Source organism: Lissotriton vulgaris, chromosome 6 (genome assembly GCF_964263255.1).
Source record: "Lissotriton vulgaris chromosome 6, aLisVul1.2, whole genome shotgun sequence".
NCBI lineage: Eukaryota > Metazoa > Chordata > Amphibia > Caudata > Salamandridae > Lissotriton > Lissotriton vulgaris.
The window spans coordinates 1,006,974,487-1,007,000,188 of record NC_141694.1 but is presented as its reverse complement, the minus strand read 5'-3'; the positions used below and the strand labels follow the sequence as shown (position 1 = coordinate 1,007,000,188).

Sequence of the window (25,702 nt, the reverse complement as noted above, 5' to 3'; positions counted from 1 at the left end):
GCCCTATTTCTCGCAGTGCAACAGAGACCACAAGGAAAGTTTCATTTTTATTACACATTACAATCGACACTTTTACACATACATTTTAACTGGATATTCATTTTACATAGGAAACAGCCTTAATTTCACAGAAACCACAATCCAATTGCAACTTTACTCTCACCACAACTCAACATTGTGTTTGCCCAACTTGCCAGGTTGTACAGTACAATTAGACCTACAACCTACTATATGTAAAACCATTCTAAACAAGACTCCAAGTTAATAAAACCCAGGTATGCCATTTAAGAAGGGATGCCAGACTGAATGTGCTAAAATGGTTTACTTCTTCACAAAAACAGCCTCCAATGGACACAGCGTAAAGTATTTGCAAAGGAAGACCCACCCGTGGCTTCTCTTCCTTTTGGGGATATAGATGGAGTCAATCAATATTTACTAAGGGAGATTTGGGTTCCGTATGTATCAAATTCACACAATCTTAAAGGCAAACTTAATATCAACTCACCTCATTATCTAGGACATCAGGAGCCAAATGGATATGGGATACGTCAACTACATGGGGCTCAGACTTTAACTTTCTGGATCTTAGGCTCCATAGCTTCACAGAGGAGTTGTCAAAACCGGCTGCAAGCAGCTTATTGTCTGTAGAGATCTCTGCTGTGGTTAACAGCTGCTCTGTGTGATAAAATGCATAGAAACAAACAGTTGTAAGTGAGGGTGGCCCATCTTTAACTTTCTTGATGCTGTCCTGCAGCAAATCAAGTGCAGCTTCATTCTGCAGAATTGTTGTGGGCATTTCTGATGATTCCATGCCATTGATCTCGTTCTTCACGGCAGTGCCACCAATATACAGCTGGTAGTCTGATCTCTTGGCTGGCTGAACATCCAGGTGGATGTGGGAAGTGAGAATTTTGCATAAAGCAGCGTTGTTGTCACTTTGGAGATAGCGTAGAAGAAAGTTGTAGCTGTCCTCCTGAAGGCAGATGATGTACTTGTTGTCAAGAAATTCTTGGAGTTTTAAATTTGATAAGATGTCTTGTAGAGTGAGAGTGGTCTGCAGCTGATCAATAATATCCTTCTGACTGATATTTTGAACAAACATTCCATGAAAACGACTGTAGAAACTGTCCAGTGCGCTTTTCAGGCCATTTTGAACCATGTCAAGATGGAGGTAAACAAACATCGGATACAGAATAGGCATCACTTCATGGCTGTATTGAGAGTCTGAATCTGTGAAAAAGCACAAAGCACATAGGAATTATGGGAAAAAAATGGCAAATAAGAGCTTCTTCTCAACCCTTTAGAATGTCTCGATCCAATAAACCTTTTTCTGCTTTTGTCTAAAACTCACTTGGTACAAAAAAAAACCTTTAGGATAGTGGCAGAGACCAGCCTCACAAAAAGTTCAAATGAAGGTTCAGCACTCCGTTTATTAGAAATCTGATATTTGTACAATTGAAAGGGGAAATAAAAAGACGTTAACATAATTATATGAGCTGCCACGTTCTATGTTGGGTTGAGACTGCCATTCATTGCGACATGCACAGGCTCTGTCTTATTCATGTAGCTCGAAGGGTTTGTAACATTAAAAATTCATGTGTGGGTCAATAGCCAAGCTTTTTTTCAATTGTACAAAAATTATATGTACAATTACTGACGGGGGACTTTTATCGAGACCTCTTCATCAATTGGTCTATGTTCTCACACTAAATCATACAGCACGAGGCAGAAGGTCAGCCCACTTCAGCCATTGGCTAACTTCACTATGAGTGACAGCATTCGGACCTTTGACAAGGAGCACATTCTGCGACTACCAATGCAATGTGTTTTTACAAATCAAACATTTTATCCTTCTTTCAGAATTAAAATAAAAATAAAAAAAGTTAACTCTGACAAGGGCACAACAGTTTCACCAACAATAAAATTTTGCAAGCAGAGAAACAATTGAAATTTGTGGAGCCCAAACTCTTCTGTCATAAGCTCACAGGATAGCATGTAGTCTAAGACGCAGACATCTATCTTGAATAGCTCAATTCTGTCCCAGGCCTAGAATCTGTGCAGTTGCGAAACCTCCAGGAGCCATTTTGCCAGCCACAGGGGTGTTTCCAGGAGCGTGGACCCCCAGAGGTTTGACCGTAACCCACGGGAGCACCAGATAACTTCTATAAATCATTTCTGAGCCACAGCAGCATAGGTGATACCTAGAACTGGAGTCGAGTTGCATATGCCATAGGTAATACAACGGAGGGTGATAGATACAACCACAACCTGAGTGATGCAAATTGGACGAGTATTTGGCCTACTCCAATAATGACAATTTAGTCCAAGTAATAAAAGAGAGAATATGACAACAGTGGCAAATTAATGGAAACTTTTGTCTTGAAATTTAACAGATTTTAAAAAGAACAGATGGTGATCCTGTATGTAACAAATCTGTATACCTAAACAGCTTCATAACACACTAACAGCAATAATACATTACATGGCAGATCTAAAAGAGGGGCTAGCGACTACAAGATTGACCAGCCCTGATAATATTTTCGCTACCAATATCATTTTAAAGCATTACTTATTGATAACTGAAGTTATAAGGACAGAACCAAATCTGACAAGGAAGCCAGTGATTGTTAAAGTCTGTCGGGACAAAAGAGTCCCTTGCATGGTGATGGACATGTGCCCCTGCCATGAGGGCCCCAACTGTAATGATGCCTGGATCCCGATGCTGATTTTTGTTGTCATGGGCGAACGAGGACCATGTGTTTGCACCCCAACATAACCCTGTCTCGCAGATTACGTTTTCTTTGGACTGGGAGAAGAGTTTAAAAATGTACCCACGTTGTGGTGAAAGGCTACTGACTTTATCAGGAGTTAAGAAGCACAAGTGTGGTTGTGGCAGCATACTGTGTATTCATCAGTAGGAGTGAACAGGCCTTTTTACCGGTGTCACTGGAGTGAGGCACACAACCTCACATTTAAATGTCAACAGTAGTGAGTGTGTCTTCTAAAAGCATCTACAGGTTCCTTCAAGTTAATAAAATACAGTAAGTAATCAGGTGTACTTACAAATTAATATTCCATTAAAATTGCTTTCTCAGTATACAGCTTTAATTTTCTTCTTTTTCTTAAATGCAAAAAGAAAGATTTTGCCAACACGTCTCACCCTAAAAAAAGGTATGCAAGCCAAGAACTTTTTCAAGGCTAACTAGAACAAGCATTTGCAATGCAATAGGTCTCGCATTTGCGAGAGTTTGAGCTATTGGCATTGTTAATGATATTGTTTTTTACTTCTGTTTTTATGTTTGGAGTGGATGTATGTTGTTTGTAGTAGAATTATGTGGTTTAGATTGGAATGGTTAGTTGTGAAATAGTGTGGGGTTGAATTGTGTGGTGTGTAGTGTATTTATGTAGTGGAATTACGTGGTATGGTGAATAGATAGGGGTGAGAGCTATATAAAATAGATAGCAAGTAAGATTGAGAGGAATAGGTAGTTTGTGTATGAAGTGGTGAATGCAGACTAGATAGGAGTAGAAGAAAGTGTGTTAGAGAGAATGAAGGGAAGAGAAAGTTATAGACTCATAAAGAGGCTGAGTTTGTGTACACACTGAAAGAAGTGGAGGAGAGTTTGCGTTTTGGATTTTTTTAAAGTTATGGCAAAGAAACTGTGCTGTAAGACCTGAAGTGAACCAATATGAAAAATGTTGGTTGAGGGCTTGTGCAATGGAATTATGTGGATAGTAATTATGTGATATTATCTGGAGTGGACTGATGTGGAATTGTGAAGTGTCATGTAATGAGTTGAATTATGTGACGTGGTATTGAATTGTGTGGAATTCTGTGGTGTGGATTAGATGAATGTGTTGTGTAGTGAAATTGTGTTGTGGAATTAAATTGTGTGTTGGTAGATCTCCCGGCTCATCGTTTCCATTTTTAATTGTATAAATGCATTACCTCATCGTCCCTCCCTCGCTTCCCTTCCTTACAGAATGAGGCATCCCTGCCTCACCAGACACCCGTACCCACGTGATTTGTCACGTGGGGACTATATATAGCCCCCAGCCCCCTCATACCTCCTGTTTTTTTTCTGTCTCACCACTGTGAGACGCGCGTCCCACGCGCTGGCCGTTCTGCGGAGCTGCGGTCTTTTCACTTTCTTGAGGGCTTCTCCCTCTCTTGCAATTGCCGTCCTGGGTCTGGCGGCGCCGACCTGGAGTATGCAAGCCTTCCCCACCGCGTTGGTGTTGTTGCGGTGCACTTCTCGGCGGCTGGGCGATCGGGTTCCGGGTGACGGAGTCACCGGCCCTGAGTGGCTGGGGCTGTAGTTCCGGTTCAGATGGCCGGAATGGAGGTGGCGGCTGGCGGATGTGCTGTGGCTTCTCGGCTGGCTGTTCCCGATGCTCCTATACGGTAGGGGCCTCGTTTTGAGGTCGTTTTTATTCATTTTTGTGTTTTTGGTGATTGGATTCAGTGTCTGCGAGGCTTCTTTATTGGTGGCCTCGTGTGTCTTTGTTTCTATTGGTTTACCCGGCTGGGGCTGGGTTGCACATTATTTAAGGGCTTACCTCGGCTTTCTGCCCTGTCAGTTTCACTATGGCTAAACGGACATCGAAGCGCTTGAGGGTTTTGTCCTCCTCTGATGAGGATGGTGAGGTGCCTGTCCCGGCTCGTAGGACCAGGTCCCAGGGTCCGGTGGATTCTTCTGCCCTTCTGTCTGCTTCTGAGGTGCAGTCCATGATTGAGGCTGCTGTGTCTCGTGCTTTGGAGGCGAGAGGTGCTAAGCCACGGCGCAGGTCTTCTCGTGGTGCGGGGGGTCCGGTGGACTCTCCCTCTGAGGACTCTTCTTCTTCTTCGGACTCTGCCATGCCTTCTACATCTTCGGGGAAGTTTGTGCGTAGGGAGGAGGTGCCTGCTATTCTCCAGCACATCAGGGAGAACTTGGGGTTTTCTCCTTTTGCTGCTCCCATGGGGTCCGAGGACATTTTTCCCCAATATGTTAAGCCTCCTGTACTCTCTATGCCCTTTCATGGTCGCATCAAAGACTTGATTTCGGGGGAATGGCGAGACCTTGAGCGCTCCTCTGTTCCTCGCTTTTTGCAGAAGCTTTATTCCCTGGAGGAAGGGGAGGTCTCTCTTCCTCACTCTGTGAAGGTGGATGCCATGTTGGCCACTCTTATTGGGCGCACTTCTATTAATCCTGAGGATTGTTCGCCTTCGGATGCCACGGATAAAAAGGTGGATGGTGCGCTGAAGAAGGCCTTTTCCGCTGGGAATTTGTCTTTACGTGCTGGTATCTACTCAGCGTATGCGGCGCAATCTTTGGTGTCTGACTTTGGCAAGCTGGCCACGGCTGTTCAGGAGGAGTCGGACTGCTCTGGCTTGCTTGTCCACATGGAGCAGCAGGCTAAGCTCTTGGCTGACGTCTCTTCAGATGTTCTTCGCTCTGCGGCCATGACCTCTGGCTCCTTGGTTTTGGCTCGTCGGAACTTGTGGATGCGTGACTGGAAGGCTGATTCTTCGGAGAAGTCCTCGCTCCTTAAGATTCCCTTTGATGGCAAGTTGCTCTTTGGTGACCAGCTGGATAGTATGGTCACTAAGGCGTTCAAGGACCGTAAGCATGCTCTGCCTTACAAGGGCAAGGCGTCTTCCTCTGGTTCTCGCCGTTTTTGGAATCCTGCTCCTTCCTCCTCTGCGTCTTTTCAGTCTTCCCGCCAGTCCTCCAGGAACTTTTCTGCTCGTCAACGCCAATTCAGGCCCAGGAAATCTTCGGCCTTGCCTGGTCCCAAGCTTCCGGCGGATACCTTCAAGAGGAAGTCCTGACGTCGACTGTGTTTCGCCCTCGGGTCCTGTGGGCGGAAGGCTGTTGTCTTTCCTGGACGCTTGGCAGCTGGATGTAAGGGATCGCTGGGCATTGACTATTGTCAGGAGAGGCTATGTTATCGACTTTGTCGCCGTTCCGCCCGGCTGGGGCACCATCCTTACTCCTATCCCCAGGTCTCCATCCAAGAGGGAGGCTCTACTGGAGGGGGTTCGGGATCTTCTGTCAAAGAAGGCGATTGTTCCGGTCCCGCTGGCGCAGCGAGGTCTGGGATGTTATTCCATTTTGTTTCTGGTCCAGAAGGTGTCAGGGGGATTCCGGCCGGTTCTGGACCTGAAGAGGGTGAATGGTTGGGTTCGGACCGTTCACTTCAAGATGGTGACTTTGCAGTCCATCATTCCGTTGGTGGGGGTCCGGGACTTCATGACGTCTGTCGATTTACAGGACGCCTACCTTCACGTTCCTGTGGCTCGGACTCATCAGCGGTTTCTTCGCTTTGCAGTTGGCGGCTTCCACTTCCAGTTTGCGGTTTTGCCATTCGGGCTGAAGTCCGCCCCTCGGGTCTTCACCAAGCTCTTGGCCCCCTTGGTGGCCCTGGTCCACTGTCAGGGGATATTTTTACATCCTTATCTGGACGACTGGCTGGTTCATGCTCCCTCTTTCCAGTTGACTGTCGCTCACACAGACTTGGTGCTGGCCGTTTTGAGGGGGCACGGCTTTCTTGTCAATCTGGGCAAGTCGTTTCTTGTTCCTTCCCAGGATCGTCTCTTCATTGGGGCCAGGTTTCGGACAGATTTGGGAGTGGTCACTCTGCCCGAAGCTCGGGTGGTCAAGATTCAGTCTCACATCCTGTCTCTGCTGTCCGGTCCGGTGCAGGTGGCGGCACGTTGGCTGCAGGTCCAGGGGGATATGGCTGCCACGGTGTTTCTGGTTCCTTGGGCCAGATTTCATTTACACACTCTGTTGGCTCATGTTCTGGCGCATTGGTCTCCCCATTGCCTTCCCCTCTCTTCTCCGATCCCGGTTTCCCCTCAGATCAGGTCTTCTCTGGGTTGGTGGCTGGTTCGGGATCATTTGCTGAAGGGTGTCTCTCTCTCTCCTCCGGCTCCGGTTGTGGTGACGACCGATGCCAGCCTCTCGGGTTGGGGGGCCTGGCTGGGGGTTCATCAGTCCAGGGGCTTCTGGTCTCCCGCTCAGAGCAGGATGTCATCGAACTGGAGGGAGTTGGAGGCTGTCCGTCTGGCTCTGTTGGCCTTCTCCCAGTTTCTGCTGGGTTCCGTGGTCCTGGTCAGAACGGACAACGTCACGGCCATGGCTTACGTCAACAGGCAGGGGGGGACGAGGTCCTCTTCTCTGTCCCTTGTGGCGAGGCGGTTGTTTGTTTGGGCGGAGTCTCATCTGTTGGCTCTCTCGGCGATCCATATTCGGGGGGTGTCCAATTCCCGGGCGGATGCCCTCAGCAGGGCCATTCCGTCGTCTGTGGATTTCTGCCTTCGTCGGGAGTTGTTTGTGGCTCTGACGTTGCGTTGGGGGGTTCCGGTGGTGGACCTCTTTGCGGATGTGGGAAATGCCTTGGTGTCCCGGTTTGTCTCCCGCTGTCGGGAGGGGTCGGCCTGGGCGGTGGATGCTCTCTCTTGCCCTTGGCCCCGCGGGCTTCTGTATGCGTTTCCTCCTTTCCCCCTTCTTCTCCGCTTCCTGCTAAGGGTCCGGTCCTCGGGGGCTTCTGTGATTCTGGTGGCTCCGGCGTGGCCTCGTGCCTCCTGGTTTCCTCTCCTGGTGGAGTTGAGGTCGGAGGTGGAGTGGTTGCTGCCTCTGTCTCCTCCCCCTTTGGTCTTCCCGGCGTTTCAGCAGGATGTTCTGGGCCGGATGCGCTTGGCGGCTTGGAGGTTGAACGCCTAGGTCTTCTGCGACGTGGGGTTCCGGCTGGTTTGACCTCTACTCTGCAGGCGGCTAGACGCGCTTCGACCAACAAGTCTTACCTACGGCACTGGCGTTCTTTCAGTCGGTGGTGTCTTGTCAAAGGTTTGGACCCCTCTTCCTCTTCTTTGTTTGAGGTGATGCTGTTTCTTCAGGAGGGTGCTTCCTTGGGCTTGAAGGTGTCTTCCCTTCGTTTACAGTGGGCTGCGATTAGGGCGTTTAGGAGCTCTTGGAGCAATCTCTCGGATTCTGAGGGGTTGGTCAGTCGCCTTTTTAAGGGTTTGAGTAACGTTCTTCCTACCCCTCGGCGGCATTTTCCGACCTGGGATCTTTCTCTGGTCTTGGACGCCTTGATGTCATCTCCCTTTGAGCCGTTGGTTTCTGTGGATCTGCGCCTGTTGTCCTTCAAGACTTTCTTTTTGGTGGCCATTTCATCTGCTCGCCGCCTGAGTGAACTGGGTGCTCTTTCTTCCAAACACCCTTTTTTTCGGGTTTTTGATGACAGGATCGTGTTGCGACCTATTCTTTCCTTTCGTCCTAAGGTGGACTCTCAATTCCACAGGGATCAGGAGTTGGTTCTTCCTTCCTTTTTTGGTTCCCCGTCCTCAGAGTCTGAGGTGCGGCTTCACTCTTTAGATGTTAGGAGGGCTCTCCTGGTCTATTTGGAGCGGGTCGCTCCTTTCCGTCTCTCGGATTCCCTTTTTGTTAATTTTGGTCCTGTGAATAGGGGTTTGCGTCCTTCTACTCCTTCCTTGAGTCGTTGGGTTCGTTCTCTGATTTCTTTGGCATACAAAGAGGGGGGACACCTTTCTCCTTTGGGGGTTCAGGGTTGTTCCACTCGCTCCATGGCTGCTTCCTGTGCGGAGGTCCAAGGAGCTTCCATTTCGGAAATCTGCTGGGCTGCCACCTGGGCTTCCCCGCTGACCTTTGCCTCTCATTACAGGATTGGCCAGGAGGTTGACTGTGCTGATGTGTTTGGACACAGGGTTCTTTCCACTATGATTCCTGAATAGTGGTTTTTCCCCTGGTCTTCTGTGTTTTTTAATAAACCTGTTTTTTGCATACCTTCTTTGGTTGTCCTGTTTGGCTTTGTACATCTCATTCTGTAAGGAAGGGAAGCGAGGGAGGGACGATGAGGTAATGCTTCAATTACTTACCGGTAATTGCATTACTCTGAGTCCTACTCCCTCGCTTCCCTTACTTACATCCCTCCCTCCCTCCCTGATGGTCCAGGCCAACCTTTTGGTATGGTTTCGATCTGTGTGGTATTACAGGAGGTATGAGGGGGCTGGGGGCTATATATAGTCCCCACGTGACAAATCACGTGGGTACGGGTGTCTGGTGAGGCAGGGATGCCTCATTCTGTAAGTAAGGGAAGCGAGGGAGTAGGACTCAGAGTAATGCAATTACCGGTAAGTAATTGAAGCATAAACAGTGTTGTCTAGCCGGGCAGGAGGCCAGCTTCCCTTCTATGGGCTTGGAGAGAAGGCGGAGGCGCTTCCAGTGTCTCTTGTGCTGCTCCCGCTTCTCCTGCTGCCCTCACCCTCTTGTCATCGGTCGCTGCGGTAGGCTCTGCCCATCGGTGTAACCTCCGTAGCTCGAGAGCGGCTGCTGTTGCTCCTCCAGCCGCCACCAACATGCACCTCGCGCTGCTCCCGCCGCTGCTCCTCTGCCTGTCGGAGCTACCAGGACAGGCCCTGGGTGAGTGTCAGAGGCCGGGGGAGGTGGGGTGGGCTTCAGGGGGACATACCCGGACCCTTGGGGGGCTTCAGGGGGTGCATGAGGCGGCGCGCAGAGTCCGTAAGTCACAGCCATAAAACAGGAGGGTGTCTCTAAAGGGGCCTCACCGGCCCAATAAAGGGGCGCCTGTACTCGAACCATCACTCAGGACTTCCCTGAACATTCAACTAAAGTTGCAGACTCGAGTACAAACTGACAGAAAAATTCTGATCCTCGGCAAATCCATATTATGCAAAATAAGGGCGGTTTGAAAACAGAAATAGCATGGATGAGACTGTTGAGAACACGCAATAGGCAATTGAAGTTCAGCCTTTTATTTAACTCAGACTAACACAGTTGGTGACAGGCAGGAGGGAGGGGGACATCGGTTACACTGCGAAGACCGCACTGGAACGATGCAATATGGTATAAACACAACACAAACTCAAAGTGACTTTATTACCAAGGTTAGTTTTGATCATTGGTCCAACGAAGAACATAACCAACGGATGAATGAATGGAGGTTCGACATTTACACAGCTCTGTTTAAAAGCTTTTATCGTATACAACGGTTGCAGAAATGCGATTCACGCGTTCATCTTATTCAATTCTTATAAACCGCAGGAAAGCTTTTTCGATCACAGAATCAGGGATACATAGCTCAAGAAGCATTGTTACTCACTCACGCAGACCATCTTGTGTTTGTTGTTAAAACCTGATTACTCCTTACACAGAAATGTTTCTCGTAGGCACTTGCTGGGCCTATCTATGTTCACTGATAATAACAAGCAAGAAAACAACGGAGTGATTACCTCAGTGACCTAGAGAGGAGTGCTTTTTCATTTTTTAATCAAAGTACCATTGCACCACAAAGTGGATCTTCCGCTCTAAAACACATATTAAAAACCTTAACAAAGACAATAGCTCTATCTAAACACAAACGCCCCAAAAACGAGACCTATTGGCTTTGCCAGTGCTTTTTTCTTGTGGTTGAGGGGGCGGGTAATCTTCAGTTCCGGGTGGTAGATTTTCTTTGCCAGTGCTTGCTTGTTGCTGGTGGGTGTGAGGGGAGGGTGCCAGTGATCTTCAGTTCCCTGGTGTTAGATTTGTCTTTGCCAGTGCTGGTTTCTCGTGATTGCGGGAGGTAGACGTGATAGAAGTGCGGATTGATCTTGACTGCCTTCAGTTGTAGATTGGTCTTTGCCAGCTTGTTTCTTGTGGGTATGAGAGGGGCTGGTGAACTTCAGTTCCCTGGTGTTAGATTTGTCGTTGCCAGTACTTGTTTGTTGTGCGTGTGAGAGGGGAGGGTGAGAGTGTTCTTCAGTTCCCTGGTGGTTGATTAATCTTTGCCAGTGCTGGTTTCTTGTGGGTATGAGATGTGGATGAGTTTGAGTATAGGTTTGTGTGCATGTATGTGCCCCAGCTTGGTAATATTTTGGAAGAGGTCCGTTAATGGCTTTGTGGTAATTGTAGGGACTTTTTTGTGCGAGTGAGGTCTTCGCTTATAATTTTGATTTTGACTTGCTATATTTATATTTTTCCTATTACGTGATTTCGAACCGTACTCTAGATTACTGTTTACACATGCCACTTCTATTTTAATCTGCTTTGTAATGTGTTTTTTTTACTGTTGAACCTATGGGTTTTTTGCAATTTTCCACATTTATTGCATTTAATCGTTTTATACTATTGCGGAACTCTTTTATTACAAGTGGTCGAACGCATTCACCAAGAGCTGAGAACACGTGCAACTTATGTTAGAGGCTGGGTTATTGCAAGTACCCGAATCATGTATTTGAATTAATTAAAGCACATTTTGTTAACCAATGTTGTGAACATGCACTCAAAAATAGGTGATATCCCTTACTAAGCGCTGTGTAAATAAAGAGCATGCTCTATTAAAAAAATTGTATCCTTTTTTCCTACATAAAATGTCATATCAGTGCCTTTCAGATATTATGCAGAGGCAGCTTTGCTTGTTTTTGCTTAATTTCATTTACCTAAAAAAACAGGCTGAAATTACTGAACGGGCAAGTCTTAGTGTAAGGACCTGCGTGGGTGTGAGATGCAAAAATCTCATCTGAAGGATTTGATTGGCGCTTCCTTCAAGGAGAATCAGTAATTGGCATATACTCGGTAATTACTGTCCATTTCTCACTGATACAAGCTAGCTTTGTGGAGCCGACAGGGGCGGGGGAGGGAAACAAAGCGCGGGCTGCCAGCCCTGGGGACAGGAGATGTGCACACGTACGGAGTGCACATCTCCAGTCCGTACGCGTGCACATCTCCTGTCCCCTTCACGAACGAAAGCAATAGAGTCTCGCTAATTCGCTACGTGAGACCTAAAAATGAAATCAAATATACCAACTGTATCATATGTTAACAAATCATCATTCTAAATGGTGCTGCAACCCCATTTGTTGTAAAGACCACCACACATGGTTTGTGGTTGATCTAAAACTAAGCTAGGTGCAGCATAATAGAAAGTATAGTGGGAACAGAAAAAGAAAAGGGCCCCTTTGTGTTTAAATTAATGAGTCACTCGGTTGCCAGGTGCTAATTGACATTTCTTAGAATCAAACATTTTTTATTCAGCAGTGACATATCATTAAACACAGCTGGGCTGCCTACATCCACCAAGCCGGCAGAGCGTAGTTAGACAACATTGAAACACAGCCATGGGGTCTACAACCCGGAGGGCGACCCGGCGAAGATAAACTGGCGGCCAGATGGTGCAACCAATTCGTGCGCCGATGCTGCTTTTTGTAGAGAAGCAAAAATAAACACTAACAAAGAAACAGAAACCATTTTGTAGACTGCTTCGGCCCCAGCGACATTAGTAGCAGTGTGGTGTGCGGGATAGTGCACCCTGTCCCATTCCTTGCGTGTCAGTGGGCGGCCCAACTCAGTCTCCCATCGAACCTGCGCCTTGGTGCGCTGTGTATGTGGACGCTTCATGATTAGGGCATAGAGTTCGGAAATAAGTCTGCGGTCATCCTTCTTAAAGACAACCCAACGCTCTAATGTTGTCATGGGGCGCGACAGGTCTACCATGTTAGCGGGCAATGTGACCCAGTGGGCGACCTGTGAGTAAGGGAAGGCATTCGACTCGCGCAGCTCAAAGTATTCTCGGCGGAGGGAGGAGAATGGAATCAGCCCCTCTGGTTGAAAGAGGTGGCCCACTCTCTTATAACCCAGCTCCCTCCAGCGCTGAAACACCGGTGAGGCGCAGCCCGGGGGAAACTCCGGGTTGTCAATTATAGGTGTCAGAGGTGACGGGAAGGTGGTCCAACCCCGCCTGCATGCCAGCCGATCCCACGCAGCCATCATTGGGGAGGTAACCGGTGATGAGTACAAGCCCCATGCCCTGTGTTTACGCGGGAGCCACAGTTCGCGCCAAATGTTGCGGCCCGCCACCGTCTGGTCCATAAAGAGCCAGTGCTTGCTGGACATTGGCCTGTTCCATTCTAGGATAAAGCGCAGGCAAGAAGCCTGATAATATGCCTCTACACAAGGGAAGCCCAGGCCACCCTCGTCTCGGGGTGCTGACGCCCCGGGCGAACGCAACTCGGGGACGCTTATGATTCCACAAAAATGTGGTGAGCAATCTCTGCAATTTCTTCAGGGCTCCCGGTGGAGGGCGCAGGGCAGCATCTGGAAGAGATAGAGGATACGTGGGAGGATTGTCATCTTTATCGCTGCCAGTCGGCCAAACCAGGCCAGCTGCAACCGGGACCAGTCCGAGACAGACTTAGCCGTCTGGTCAAGAAGGAGCTTGTAAAATTGAGGGAGACAGTCTGCAGAATCGTGGCTGCTAATTGGATTCCCAGGTAGGGGATGTCCGTGTGGACCCACTGAAAGTCAAAGTCCCTCTGAAGATCTCGAACATCCTCCGCCGGCACAGAGAGATTGAGGATTTGGGATTTGGAGAAGTTAACCTTGAAGCCGGCCACCGCCCCAAACTCCCGGAGCTCGCGAGAGAGGTGCCTCAAAGAAGAGTGAGGTTGGGTGAGTGACAAGATCACGTCGTCAGCGTAAAGGCTCACTTTGTGTTAGTCAGCACCAAAGCGGATCCCACGTATGGACTCACTGTCCCGAAGGCGTTGAGCAAACGCCTCCATGTAGAGCGCGAAGAGCAGGGGCGACAGGGGGGCAGCCCTGTCGCGTCCCGCGTGTGATGGGAAAATACTCCGATCTGCAGCCATTGACCCTCACCGCCGCCCTAGGGGAGGCATAGAGGCAGGGAACCCAATTGACATAGGTGTCTCCCAGCCCAAACGTCTTCAGGACTGCGAACATGTATGACCAGTCAACCCGGTCAAACGTCTTCTCGGTGTCTATGGAGAGGAAGCAGGCCTGTGTACGGGACCGGTGCACCGAGTCCATCAGATGCAGGAGCCTCTTGGTGTTCTCACCCCCCTGTCGCGTTGGGAGGAATCCCACCTGATCAGGTTCAATGATTCCATCCATAAACGGGCTAAGGCGCGCGGCCAGGATACCGGAGAACAATTTCATATCAATGTTAAGGAGCGAGATTGGGCGGTACGAGCCGCATTCCTTAGCATCCTTTCCAGCCTTTGGGATGACCGTGATGACAGTCTCGGCCATAGTGGGAGTCATATTCCCCGTCTCCCTGAAGGAGTTGGAAGAGGCGCGTCAAGAAGGGTGCCAGCACCCCACAAAACTTTTTGTAAAAAGTGGCAGAGAAACCATCCGGTCCCGGCGACTTGGCCGTCTTCAGGCGCGAAATAGCAGAGATAACCTCCTCAATGCGTATCTCCGCGTCAAGAGACGCTGCTGAGCTCTGGAAGAGGGGCGTGACGCCGCAAGTTGCTAGGTAGGCTTGAACCCGATCGGGTTCAGGGGGGTCACATGTGTACAGCTTGTGATAGAAGTGTTGAAAGATCTCCGCTATGTGGCCATCCGCCGACTGTTCTACTGCATGTGTGTCCCTAATAGCCGGTACGGCCGCCTGTTGCATACGGGCCCTCAAGCGGTGTGCTAGCATTCTGCCCCCTTTATCGCCGCTAAGATAGAATTTGTGACGGAGGCGCAAGAGCGCGTATTGGGCGCGGTCCAGGTCCAAATGCTTCAGCATGCGCCTTTTCGTCTCCAGCTCCCTCCAGACTCGCTGCGCCCCGGTTCATTCACTTGTGGATCGCCTCCAACCCCCGCACATCGCGCTCGAGCTCGTCCTACTTCTCTTTGCGTAGTTTAGCTAGCGATGCAGAGACTGCTATAGTCGGCCCTCACCACCAATTTAAGCGCTTCCCATACCGAGCTGAGCGACATGCCGTCCACATCATTAGTGGCGAGGTAGTGTGTGATCGTGTCTTGCAGGCGCTCCACCACTGAGGCGGAATTGAGGAGAGAGTCGCGCAAGCGCCAGCCCCCGGACGCCCGCAAGCCGCTACCCCCCCCCCCCCCCCCCGACACCTTCACGGAGACGAGTGTGGGGCATCAGGGAGGTAGAAGCGAGGAAGTGGTCCAGGCGCGCGCAAGTCTTATGAGCCGCGGAGTAAGTAATAGGTGTAGTCGCGCTCTAGCGGGTGCAAGGTACGCCAAACATCATGGAACCCCCCTTCCTGCAGCCACAACAGACCCCCTTTGGAAATGGCCCCAGTCTGGTTGGAGCGCGCTTCGGACCTGTCAAGGGATGAGTCCATCACCATATTTAAATCGCCCCCCCCACCAGAACCCAGGGGTCCGGAGAAGCTAAGGCGTCTGCTAGCGCCGAGGTCAGAAAGGGCTCCTGCTGAACATTGGGAGCATAGAGGGAACCCACAGTAAGGCGGGTGTCGCCCCATTGGATCCTGACCGCTAGAAATCGGCCCCTGACATCCACCACTTGAGAAAGTATCTTACAGCGCGCTTTCACTCTGATCAGCTATTCCCTGCTTCTTCGCAGTGCAAGAGGACCACATCTGAATCGGAAAACGCCTGTCCCTCATCCTTTTGGTGTCTTTGGAAAGGAGATGCGTTTCTTGCAACAGACAGATATCACTCTCCGCTCCCTACAAAACAGCGACAAAATCGCCGCACGCTTAACTGGGCTGTTAAGGCCCCGAACATTCAGACTAACAATTTTCAGATCCCTCCCCATCGTAAAGGTGAGACACCGATAGCTCTTCTAAGGCTGGGCACATCACCACCAGACAGCAGGTCGTGTAGTATCAAAATGGAGGCATTCAACTGCTGATGCGGATTCCCCCCCCCCCCCCCCCCCACCCAAGCGCCCCCCGACCCAGCTTCCCACCACCCCCCCCTCAGGAACCACCCCAAAAACAGAACCCCCAACAGTCTGACAGCGCCCTCCTATGTAGTAGACAAGAGGAGGGAACGAAAGTTCGTCACAGAAGTCCAAAGGGCTGGGGGCATGGACTTAACCCCACCAGCCACCCAGATCCTGATACAGGATAGTACACTCTGGAAACGTGGCAGTACATTACCCATCAAAGTCCATTGGTCAGGTCCCTCCGACGCCAGCAGTCATCCTGCAGAGATCAAGCATTCAGGAGCAGATATCAGGACCCCTCAGGAGTCTCCGTCACCTTTGCCACAGAGGCCAGTGCCGCTCCCCTCTCCAGTAGGCTAATAGACAAATCCGGACCTGAGGGCTTTGCTGGTTCACCCACTGTTTGCCACTCTGTGGAGCGACGGCGCCGCCTCGACGGGGAGGATGAGGGCCCCGTCTGGGAATCAGCACCATCTAGTCCCAACAAGTCACGTGCCGCCTCCAAGGATCGCACCTGGATCAACTTGCCCTTCCACCAGAAGACGAGCCTGAAAGGATGCCCCCAGGAATAGGGGACCCCCTGCTCCCACAGGAAGGCGGTGATCGGCTGAAAGTCTCTTCGCTTGGCCAGAGTGGAGGCCGCCAAATCCTGGTATAGCACCGGGTGGTGGTCACGCAACATGAGGGGAGCATGCTCACGCGCTTTCTTCAGGATCCTTTCTTTGAGCTGAAAATCGTGGACGCACACCAGGATATCAGGGGGAGGTGCATTAGCTCCACGTGGAAGGCCAACCCTGTGAACTCTGTCCAACTGAATCTCACGGAGGTCTTCTTCTTGTAAGATGTGGCGAAAGAGGCAGTCGACATATTCCCGCAGGTCAGTCCCCTCACCTTTCCACGGGACTGCTCAGATACGGACATAATTGCGCCGAGATCTGTTCTCTAGGTCCTCCGTGTGCGCCTGCAGGTCTAGATTCTGCTCCGTGAGGCGCAGGACGTCTTGCTGAAGCCGATGTATGTCCCCGGCCGTCTTCAGGTCATGGTCTTCCAGGGTTGCGATTGTCACCAATGGCTGTGTCCGCAGCTCCGGAATGTCCTCCTTCATGGCTGCAAAGAGCTCTCGCATAAAAGCCTTGGTGGCCGGGGCCTCATTGTCGTCTGAATTAGGGGGCTTATCGGCCAGTGGTGTGGGTCGCAGCGGCGAGACTTTCGGAACCCCGTCCTTCAGGGGTTTCTTCTTTGTCCTGTTCGACGCCATGTTGCTTCAACCGCTCCGGCGCTCCAAGACCACGGTCGGCTCGCTGTTGCTTCTTCTCCACTAGGGTCGTAGGCGACGCGCGGCACCCGTGGGTCGCCTCGTGCGGCGTCCCCCGCTGCCTGCACACCCAGGGCACAGGACCAAACCCTCTGGGGGCCCGTCGTCGACGGATCCGTCCCGCGGCCGCAGGCCTTCTTCAGCTGCGCCCCCGCCACCAAGCTGGCGCCAACCGGAGCAAGTCCCGACAGGTGGGGCTCGAAAGCAGGCCCAGGGCCCCCCGGTTTGACAGGGCCTGAGGGAGCCCACCGTCCAGGGGACCGTCAAATGTATGGTGCACAGTGTCCAGTATGGCCGCACAAGCAATTCACTGGGGCGTCGTCCACCAGTGCCTCTCTGCCACCCCTGCCTGCGCAGATCGTTCTCTCCTGCCGCAGTCCTCCGGGGCAAGCCCCTCGGCGCATGCGAGGCCTCTCGCTGGGGCCCGGCACCAACCTGAAGCGTTGTGGGTCGGTGGACGTGCAGTGCGGGCCTCAAGGGGTTCGTCGCCGCCCTCCACTCGACGGAACCGTCGATCGGTCCGCGGGATCCGCTCGCTGTCCCCCGGAGCGGGTCCGGTCCGCGCCACCTGGCCCCACTACCAGCGGACTGTGTAGCTGCAGAGGCGCTGTCGGGCACTTCAATCGCCGCCCGGTGACCCTCAGTGCAGCGCTGCTCCGTCCAGGGACCACCCACAGGGACCCTGGCGATTCCGGCCTACAGCGCCGGGGCCTCTCGTAGTGGCCCACCGGAAGCGGGCTCCAGCGGCACAGAGCGCAACTCCCCGGTCACGAGCCGAGGAAAGGCCGCGACCAACAATCCCGCTACGCCGCTCCAGAGCGGCCACACGCTCCGCCAGGACCACCCAGGCAGTGTCCGACAGCCAGGCAGCAGTGTGGATCTCGGGTCAGGAACTCTGCAGGGCAAAAACAACGCTAAGATCGAAGCGGCGACGGAGGGGCAGAGCAAGACGTCCTGCTCCGCCGCCATCTTGGCCACGCCCCCCTAATTGACATTTCTTGAGCATGTCATCATAAACTGGTGACAACATTTTACAACATTAAATGACAATCTAAGAAATTGGATGGTCTTGAATATGAAGAGGCCGAAACGGTAGTGCTGACAGGCAGGGCCGGTCCTAGAACTTTTGGGGCCCAGGGCGAAAGGGAAGATGTAAGGTCCCTCTAATTTGAAGGTATCATCACAAGAAGTAACATCATAGAAAGTGACATCACAGGACTATTGATCTTATTTGGCATCACTGAAGAGACCTAACGTGGATATCAGCAACAATAATAAAAAGATAAATATGCAAATGAAATAAGCACATATATTTTACAACTGTGTTAAATGGATTACATTTGTCACATTGGATGGAAAAGCTAGTTCCAGGTCTTAGAAACATGGATGTTTTTTATTCCATGTGAACTGATCTTTTCCAGAGGAGTGCATGGTGAGCGTTCCAGTTCTGTCTCATAAAGGGGAGCGATCCTGTTGAGGTAATGAGGAGTGAGATCATTCAAAATATAAAATTACACAAGAGAAAACCTCTCACAACATGGACATAATCGCAAATTTCAAAAGTCTCCCTTATCATTTTGTGTCATTATGGTGCCACCTTAGGATGACATTAATACTAAGTAATTTCTTTTAACATAAATCTTCTCACCAGTATAGGAAATGTTACATAAGACAAATGACTACAAGGTGTAGGAGTCACATGACAATCATTAGTAGACATAGTTTATTAGTGATTGGTCTCGATAAACACAAACTCTGAATTTAGAACGTAATACCATGGTTGGGGGTTCTTTTTAATAGCCAGAATTGAGTTCTATCCAAATGAATCCTTTTTGCAACATTAAGAGAACCAAAGACTGGGGAAAAACATAACCCACCAATGTATACCTTGCAGTTTGCATGCAGCTCTTAGATGACAGTTAATAGCTCACTGCTTAAGGTTAGGATTTTGACTTATTAACTGCCAGAAACAAAATGATCTCACTGACAAAAGCAGTAACCCACTGACCTATTTACATTATGTGTACTTTGTGATCTGTATGGTACATGTTCTTTGCAGCAGGCACATTAACCCTCTGCTCTACTTTTCCACGAGTCAAAACTTCCACTAGACTAACCTCCGATCTCTCCCAAATAGGAACATTAATCACTGGAGTTATCATGACATTTTTATTGTTGCCGAAAATTGGTGGAGGCCAGGAAGGAGGCAGCAAGCGCTTTTAAAAACATAATATACTTGCAAACATGATGTCCCCACCTGAAGTGAGCACTCAGTGTGAGGTCACCGGTCCCACCGCCCTAGAGCCTCTCTGCTCAAGGGTCCTGTGACCTCAGTGACAGAGTCACTGATGCTCTTGGGTGTGCTGCTTAATAGGCCTGCCCAAAAGACTTGAGGTGAGCTTCAGGGGTCGTAGTGGACAGGCCTTCAAGGTTAGCTCACACTTGCCACCGCTAAGGTCCACCTGCTGCTGCTGAGACACCAGGGCTTATAAGGTCTAGTGGTCCCTCTGGAGAGTGGTCTGGTTATAAAGGCTGCACCTGGCTCCCAAGTCGGCAGCTCTGGCCATAGTGCCACATCCTCTCCCCACTGAACACCATGCTGCCTCACTGAGAGAAACTCGCACTGCCTTCAACTACAACCCATTTGTGCCCCGCTATAAATACCAGGATGCAACTCAATTCAAATTACGCACTAGACTAGAGTAATATTGTGCCCAAAAAGTAAAAGGGCCAGATGTACGACCACTTGCTTTTGCGACTCACAAATTGTGATAAATTGAGAGTCGCAAACGCAAACGTACAACAGTGTCAGAGACACAGTTAGCGATTCCCAATGGGATAGCAGAGTGCGAGGCTCATAAATATTAATGAGCCACTTGCTATTTCCGACCCCATTGGGAATGGCTGGCCCTCCCAGGATGGTGGCCTGCTGGGCTCAGCAGACCTCCACGTCTGGGACTGCTTTTCAATAAAGCAGGTTTCTTTTTTTAATGCAGCCATTTTCCTTAAAGGAAAACGGGATGCATTTGAAAGAAAAAAAAACCCAATGAAACGTTTTTGTTTCATTTTCTAAGGGCAGGCAGTGATCCCTAGGACTACTGCCTGCCCTTAAAAAAATATTTTCACATGCATTCCCAAAGGGAAAGGGGTCCCCTGGGGATCCCTTCCAGTTTGTGAATGCTTTATCACCTACTTGAAGTAGGTGGTAAATTGCGACTGTTTTGCAACCGCAATTGCAGTCGCAAAACAGTCATACATAAGGCTCAGACTCGCTATTAGGAAGGGACGCCCTTGAAAAGCCCCTTCCTAATAGTGAGTCGCAAATCCTAATTAGCGAGTCACTAATAAATTGAGACTCACTAATTAGGGTTTGCACATGGTCCTTAGGTGTTTTTGCATATGCAAATCAGTTTGCACATGCAAAAATACTTTGTACATCTGTCCCAAAGTGACAACATCCTGGAAAAAGCAAACACTCATGAGGAATACAAGATTAATTAAAGCATGTGAAATGTAAGAAGGAACAAATTGGTTACCTTAACTCTTTTGCACTCATTCAGAAATCAATGAGTGCTTTTGCATGAAAAGTTAAAGACATGACTACAGGGCCAGAAGGGACCCGTTTCAATGTCCATTGCTTTTATCCTTGCAAAACGTAAGCAGTATGGTTTAAAAAGACCACATCCCTGAACACGGAGCAGCGGTACACATTTTGTTTACCAATCCACACATCAAGTAGGTATTTCAGTACCTCCAGGAATGGTCCCCCTCCCTACCCGGGGAAAATAGTAATGTTCTGAGAAAGACATTAAAACAAAAGTAGCGCTTCACTGGCAAACTCTGTAAAGTGGCGCTAATGTGCTTTGAATAAAATCAATCTTGTCCCTTTCCGACCCACTCTGTCTTGCTTTAGTTATTTTTCAATTTCAACCTTTTATTTCTCTCCCTCCCGAGGGAGCACATTTGAAGTGAAAAATGTCTGATACAGACAACCTTTCCAACAAGTGTGTTTTTTTTTGGGGTGGGGGGGGGGAAACGAAAGAGGGAGTAATGGCTACAAGGCCCAGGGAAAGGGGGCCCCCTCCCCTGGGCCTCCAAGCAGTAAAGAAGCATTTTTTAAAACACTGCCCTACAGTGACAGTTCTATATACATTTTATATGCACGTTCCCATAAAAGAATAGGTGAAACAAAACTAAACAAGCGCCAGTTGATCTAGCTGCTCCCTCCTCCCCTCACCCACATCTCCTTACCTGTGTCTGGCTGGTCCTGCAAACAAAGGGGCCTCCCTTTTAGTACACCAACTCTCCCACTGCTTTTGGATATGGGCACTCGGCCCATTAGTGATCAGGCGAGGCTGCGTCCTCTTCTTCTGTGGACACGCATCTGGAGAGTCCCAGAATTGTCCAGTTTTGCAGAGGGCTTAAAGGAAGTTCTTCTATCACCTGGTTGGTCTAAGGTCCGTTGGCTGAGGGAAGTCAAGCACCTCCTTACTGACCTGGGTCTTGAAGAAGCTTGGACCACCAGAACTGCCCCGCCCAAGTCACTCTTGAAGAAGTTATATTGGAGTTGGGTGTTTGATGGCAGAAACAGCAAGGCCAATCTTTGTAAGACCACAGTGGAATTTCTTTTGGTGAAGGAGGTGCACTCTTGCGAACCATACCTGGATATTATTTTAAAATCCTGGGATAGGGCCCTATACTTTAAATTCAGGGTAGGCTTACTTCCAGTGGGGCAACTGACTGCTAGCTGGAAGGTCCCGGCGCAGACAACTCCTTTTTGTCCTTTCTGTGCGAACAGGACAGTCAGTTTCCCACTTACTGTTCGAATGCCCGGCCTATGCAGTCCCACGCCGCAGATGGCTGAAGCCACTATGTAGAGAGCTTGGTACTAGATCACATAAGGAGGCCCTACGAATTTTAAAATCAGATCGGCCCCTGTTTGCATGTGACTTGGCAAAGTTTCTGGGTTGGGCATGGCGTATTAGATCCAGTAGGTTTTTGTACATTGTTTAATATCCATTTTAGACTGTTTTTATGTATAATACCCATGCCACTTGTACTATGAATTTTATGCTTATTATCCATGCACTGACCTTTTTAATGTTTGTATTTATCTGTATTGCTTTTTAAGATATCAACTATATCGAAATAAAGCTTGTTACAACAACAAAGGGGCCTTCTGTCCCTCGCCGAATCTGTTAAATCACTCGGCAAAAAGTGCACTTTTCACACTCCTGCATCTTAAAAAAATCAATCCTTTTATTCTAGCTGAAGACTTCAAAATGAATTATACAATCTCTTGTCCTATCTAAAATAGACTACGGAAATGCCCTGCTCTCTGGTACTCCCAAAATCCACCTTGCCCACATCAAATCAGTACTCAACATCGCAGCCACACTAACAGACTGTAAACGTTTTGACCGCATCTGCCCTGACCTAAAGACCCTCAAATGGCTCCCCATTGAAGGCAGATCGTCCTATAAAATTGCCTGCATCACACACAAAGCCCTCTATCAGAAGACTCCAACCTACCTCATATCTAAACTCAAAAAAGCTGGCTGTGCCCGAATGCTGAGAGGAACCTACACTCTTCTGCTCATGGGTACCCCCCTACTAGAAAAAGCCTAAAAATCCTGCTCTTTCTCAGGCAAGGCCCCAACCATCTGGAATGCCCTCCCCAAAGACCTTCGATGCAATCCCTCCTATGCCAGCTTCAAAAGAAACCTTAAAATTCACTTTCTCACTAAATTTTGGGGAAATTAAATCCCTGATCTCCTTTCTGACTAATTTCCCTCCTCCTTCCTTAGGCAACTCCACCTACCCCCACACTCACCCCCTCCTGATATGCCCCCCTCCCCCTCATTAGACCCTCCACACCCTACTATGTTCTCCTTGGCATACTCTAATATTATTTATAACATTCTGGTTCTTTCAATTGGTTTTCTGTTTATCTTAAATGTACTCTGCTTACTATGTACTCTAAATTGTACTTTTTATTTGGCCTGACCACCTGTATAATGTTTGTTTCGTTCATTGCTATTGTTGTTTTCTTGTTTATTCCATGTCTGATGTAAAGCGCTCCGATACCCTCAGGTGTACCTAGCGCTATATAAAACCTTCAAAATAAATAAAATAGAAGAAACCATCTACGCTAAGAACAATGTTGAATCTTCAACCCGTACAAGGTCATCATAAATGTGGCACATGTTCGGCCTGCAATTCCACCGCTGAAGGAACCCCGTTCTCAGACGGTCAAAGATATTGGCGCCACAATGAATTCACTAACTGTAAATCCAAGAACGTGGTGTATGCAATTATATGCCCATGTAAAAAAAAAAATCTATATCGGGAAAAAGAGCCAAGAAGTATGCCAATGTATAGTGCAACATCGATCATGCCTAAAATATCAAATCAGGACTGCTCCTATGGTTGAACATTGTGTCCCAAAAGCAAACACACAAGGATTTCAACTGGACTGTTCTATCATTGATAAAACGAATACCCAAAGAGGAGGGGACCCTGAAATTATACTAGCTCAGAGAGCAGCGCTCCTTATAATGAAATTCGATACAGCGCTTAATGGCTTAAATGAACTTTCTGATATTACGAAACTTTAGGGAAGAAGCGAGAAATTCGAACTACAGGGCCCACAATCCACCAGGCCACATGACCTTGATTCTCCAGCTGGGTCAACACTCTAGCTGCAGTCAGTAACGGCCCGCCAGCCCCAGTGAGGAATTTGAAAGCGATGAAGCAAGACATGATTCCGTCCCTCAGTGATTAATCTCAGGCAAGTGACACCGCGCTCACACCCACGGAAATGTGCGGAATCTTTACATTGGTGGACAAAGTTTTCTCGATGCTTTCTAGAAATAAAAGTCACCCTCTAATATCCACAGGGACGCAGAAGTTCATCTAGCTCATGGACCCGGTGAGGCAGCAATCAAAGGACAAGTGCGACGCCTTGGCAGTTTTTTAGGTATTTAAAAAGACACTGTTGTAAATCTTGTAAACACTCCAACTGCTGCAAGTGCTGTTTCGCTAAAACAAAATCAGGTTTGCTTCTACAGAACTCGATGACCAAGGAAGCACGAGTAATCATCACATAGAGAGCCTGCCCATACCCAAGCACTGGCAGGGTAAGAGTATAACATCCACGCTTTGTTTAAGCTCTGGGTTAGTCCAACTACCAGAACATACCCAACAGGGTTTTTAATTTTCACTCTCTGTAGCCCTTCATTTCCAGCGAATTTATCCAACGCTGTACACAGGTACAGACACCGAAAGAGTCTACTCAAAGCTGCACACATGTACACACAAGAGAATTGGTACTTAATGCTTTATGTATACCTCTCACAAGATTGGGTCAGTCACTATATTATTGTTTATGTTTATTTTTATTGTAGAGTCCACTCTACGACCAAGTCCAAGTCCTGAGGAGAACCCTGAACTAAAGTACGGGTTTGAAACGCATGGACTCCTGAGAATGGGGCAACTTTGATAGGGTGTGCCAAAAGGGAACCAATTGAATTCTTTCCCCTTCCTTATGCAACACCCTTCCAACGACTTCAACCCCTTCTCTATTTCACAGGCAGGATAGTAGGCAAGAACCTGTATAAAAAGAGAATGTCGAGGGGCGTGGCTTGAGGCGTCAAGATGGCGGTCGCACTCTAAGAGTGTTCCGGACCCCCTCAGTCATCCGCCTCACATCCGGCCGCTTTCAGCTGCCATCGAAGTTCCAGGCTGCCGAGTGAGACTCCGTCATCCAGTCTGCATCGCCCTGATCCTCTTGGAAGGCTGTCCGGTGTCCATGCTGCCCTCGCTGGCCCCCTCCTCCAGGCTCTGGGTCTCGGGAATCGTTTGATTTGATCCCCGACCGACTGGATAGGTGCACCTAACCGTTATCGAAGCAAATTGGCGTGCCAGCGTTAACGTTGTACTATTGAGGAACGTTGTACTATTGAGGAGAGTGCTCCTTGAACTATCTGTACATCGTGTCTACTTCCATTTCCCTGATCTGGCGCCTTTGAACAGGATGTATCTTGGGATTTACCTATAAGAATGGTTTTCTGACTCCGTATGAGCTTACTTTGAAGTTTTCCTATTGAGGACTCCTAGCTTGTGGTATTCCTCTTGAAATCGGGTGCGCTCATCGCCAAGATAGATTGTTTGTCCCACTGCGAGTTGTGCATCATCGCCCTGAAGAAGGTGTAGCCCTGTTTGGGGTCTTACACCGAAACGCGCGTCGGCGTTTTTTCATCTGGGGTTTATTTGACTGATCTTTTCTCAGACTCCCCGATGACTGGTTTCCATCTATTGTTACCAGATCAGTTCATGGTTATTATGTACTTGTATGTTGGATGCCTGGTTGTGGTATGAAGTGTTTTTAAATGTTCGTATGGATGAAGATACGATAGTTGCGTATGTGTCTGGTATTTGGGACTGTGTTAATTATTTGGCTTTTAAGAAAAAGCCCTTTGTGGTTTGATGTTAATGTATTAGACAGAAAATAACTTTTTTTGAAATAAAATCAACAATTATGTGTTATGATGTTTTGATGTGATCTACTTTGGTTCGGGTGGTTTGCAATGTATTAAAGGACCTTTTTATGAGGCCTATATTTAATCTGTTTGGCAGGTATTTAGTTTCTTACTGTGCTATGTAATATCCCCACTCACCTGCCTTTAATTAATTGGGGGTCCC

The 25,702-nt window shown here is 48.9% G+C and overlaps 1 protein-coding gene across 3 annotated transcripts in view; it reads right to left on the bottom strand.

The window, feature by feature from the left end:
• TAF5L (TATA-box binding protein associated factor 5 like) overlaps positions 1-25,702 on the bottom strand; it is a 184,640-nt gene that overhangs the window by 43,468 nt on the left and 115,470 nt on the right. For all 3 annotated transcript variants that reach the window (XM_086927067.1, XM_086927069.1, XM_086927068.1), the window contains exon 4: positions 506-1,230. In XM_086927067.1, coding sequence (XP_086783193.1) covers positions 506-1,230 — 725 coding nt within the window. The remainder of the gene's footprint in view (positions 1-505; positions 1,231-25,702) is intronic.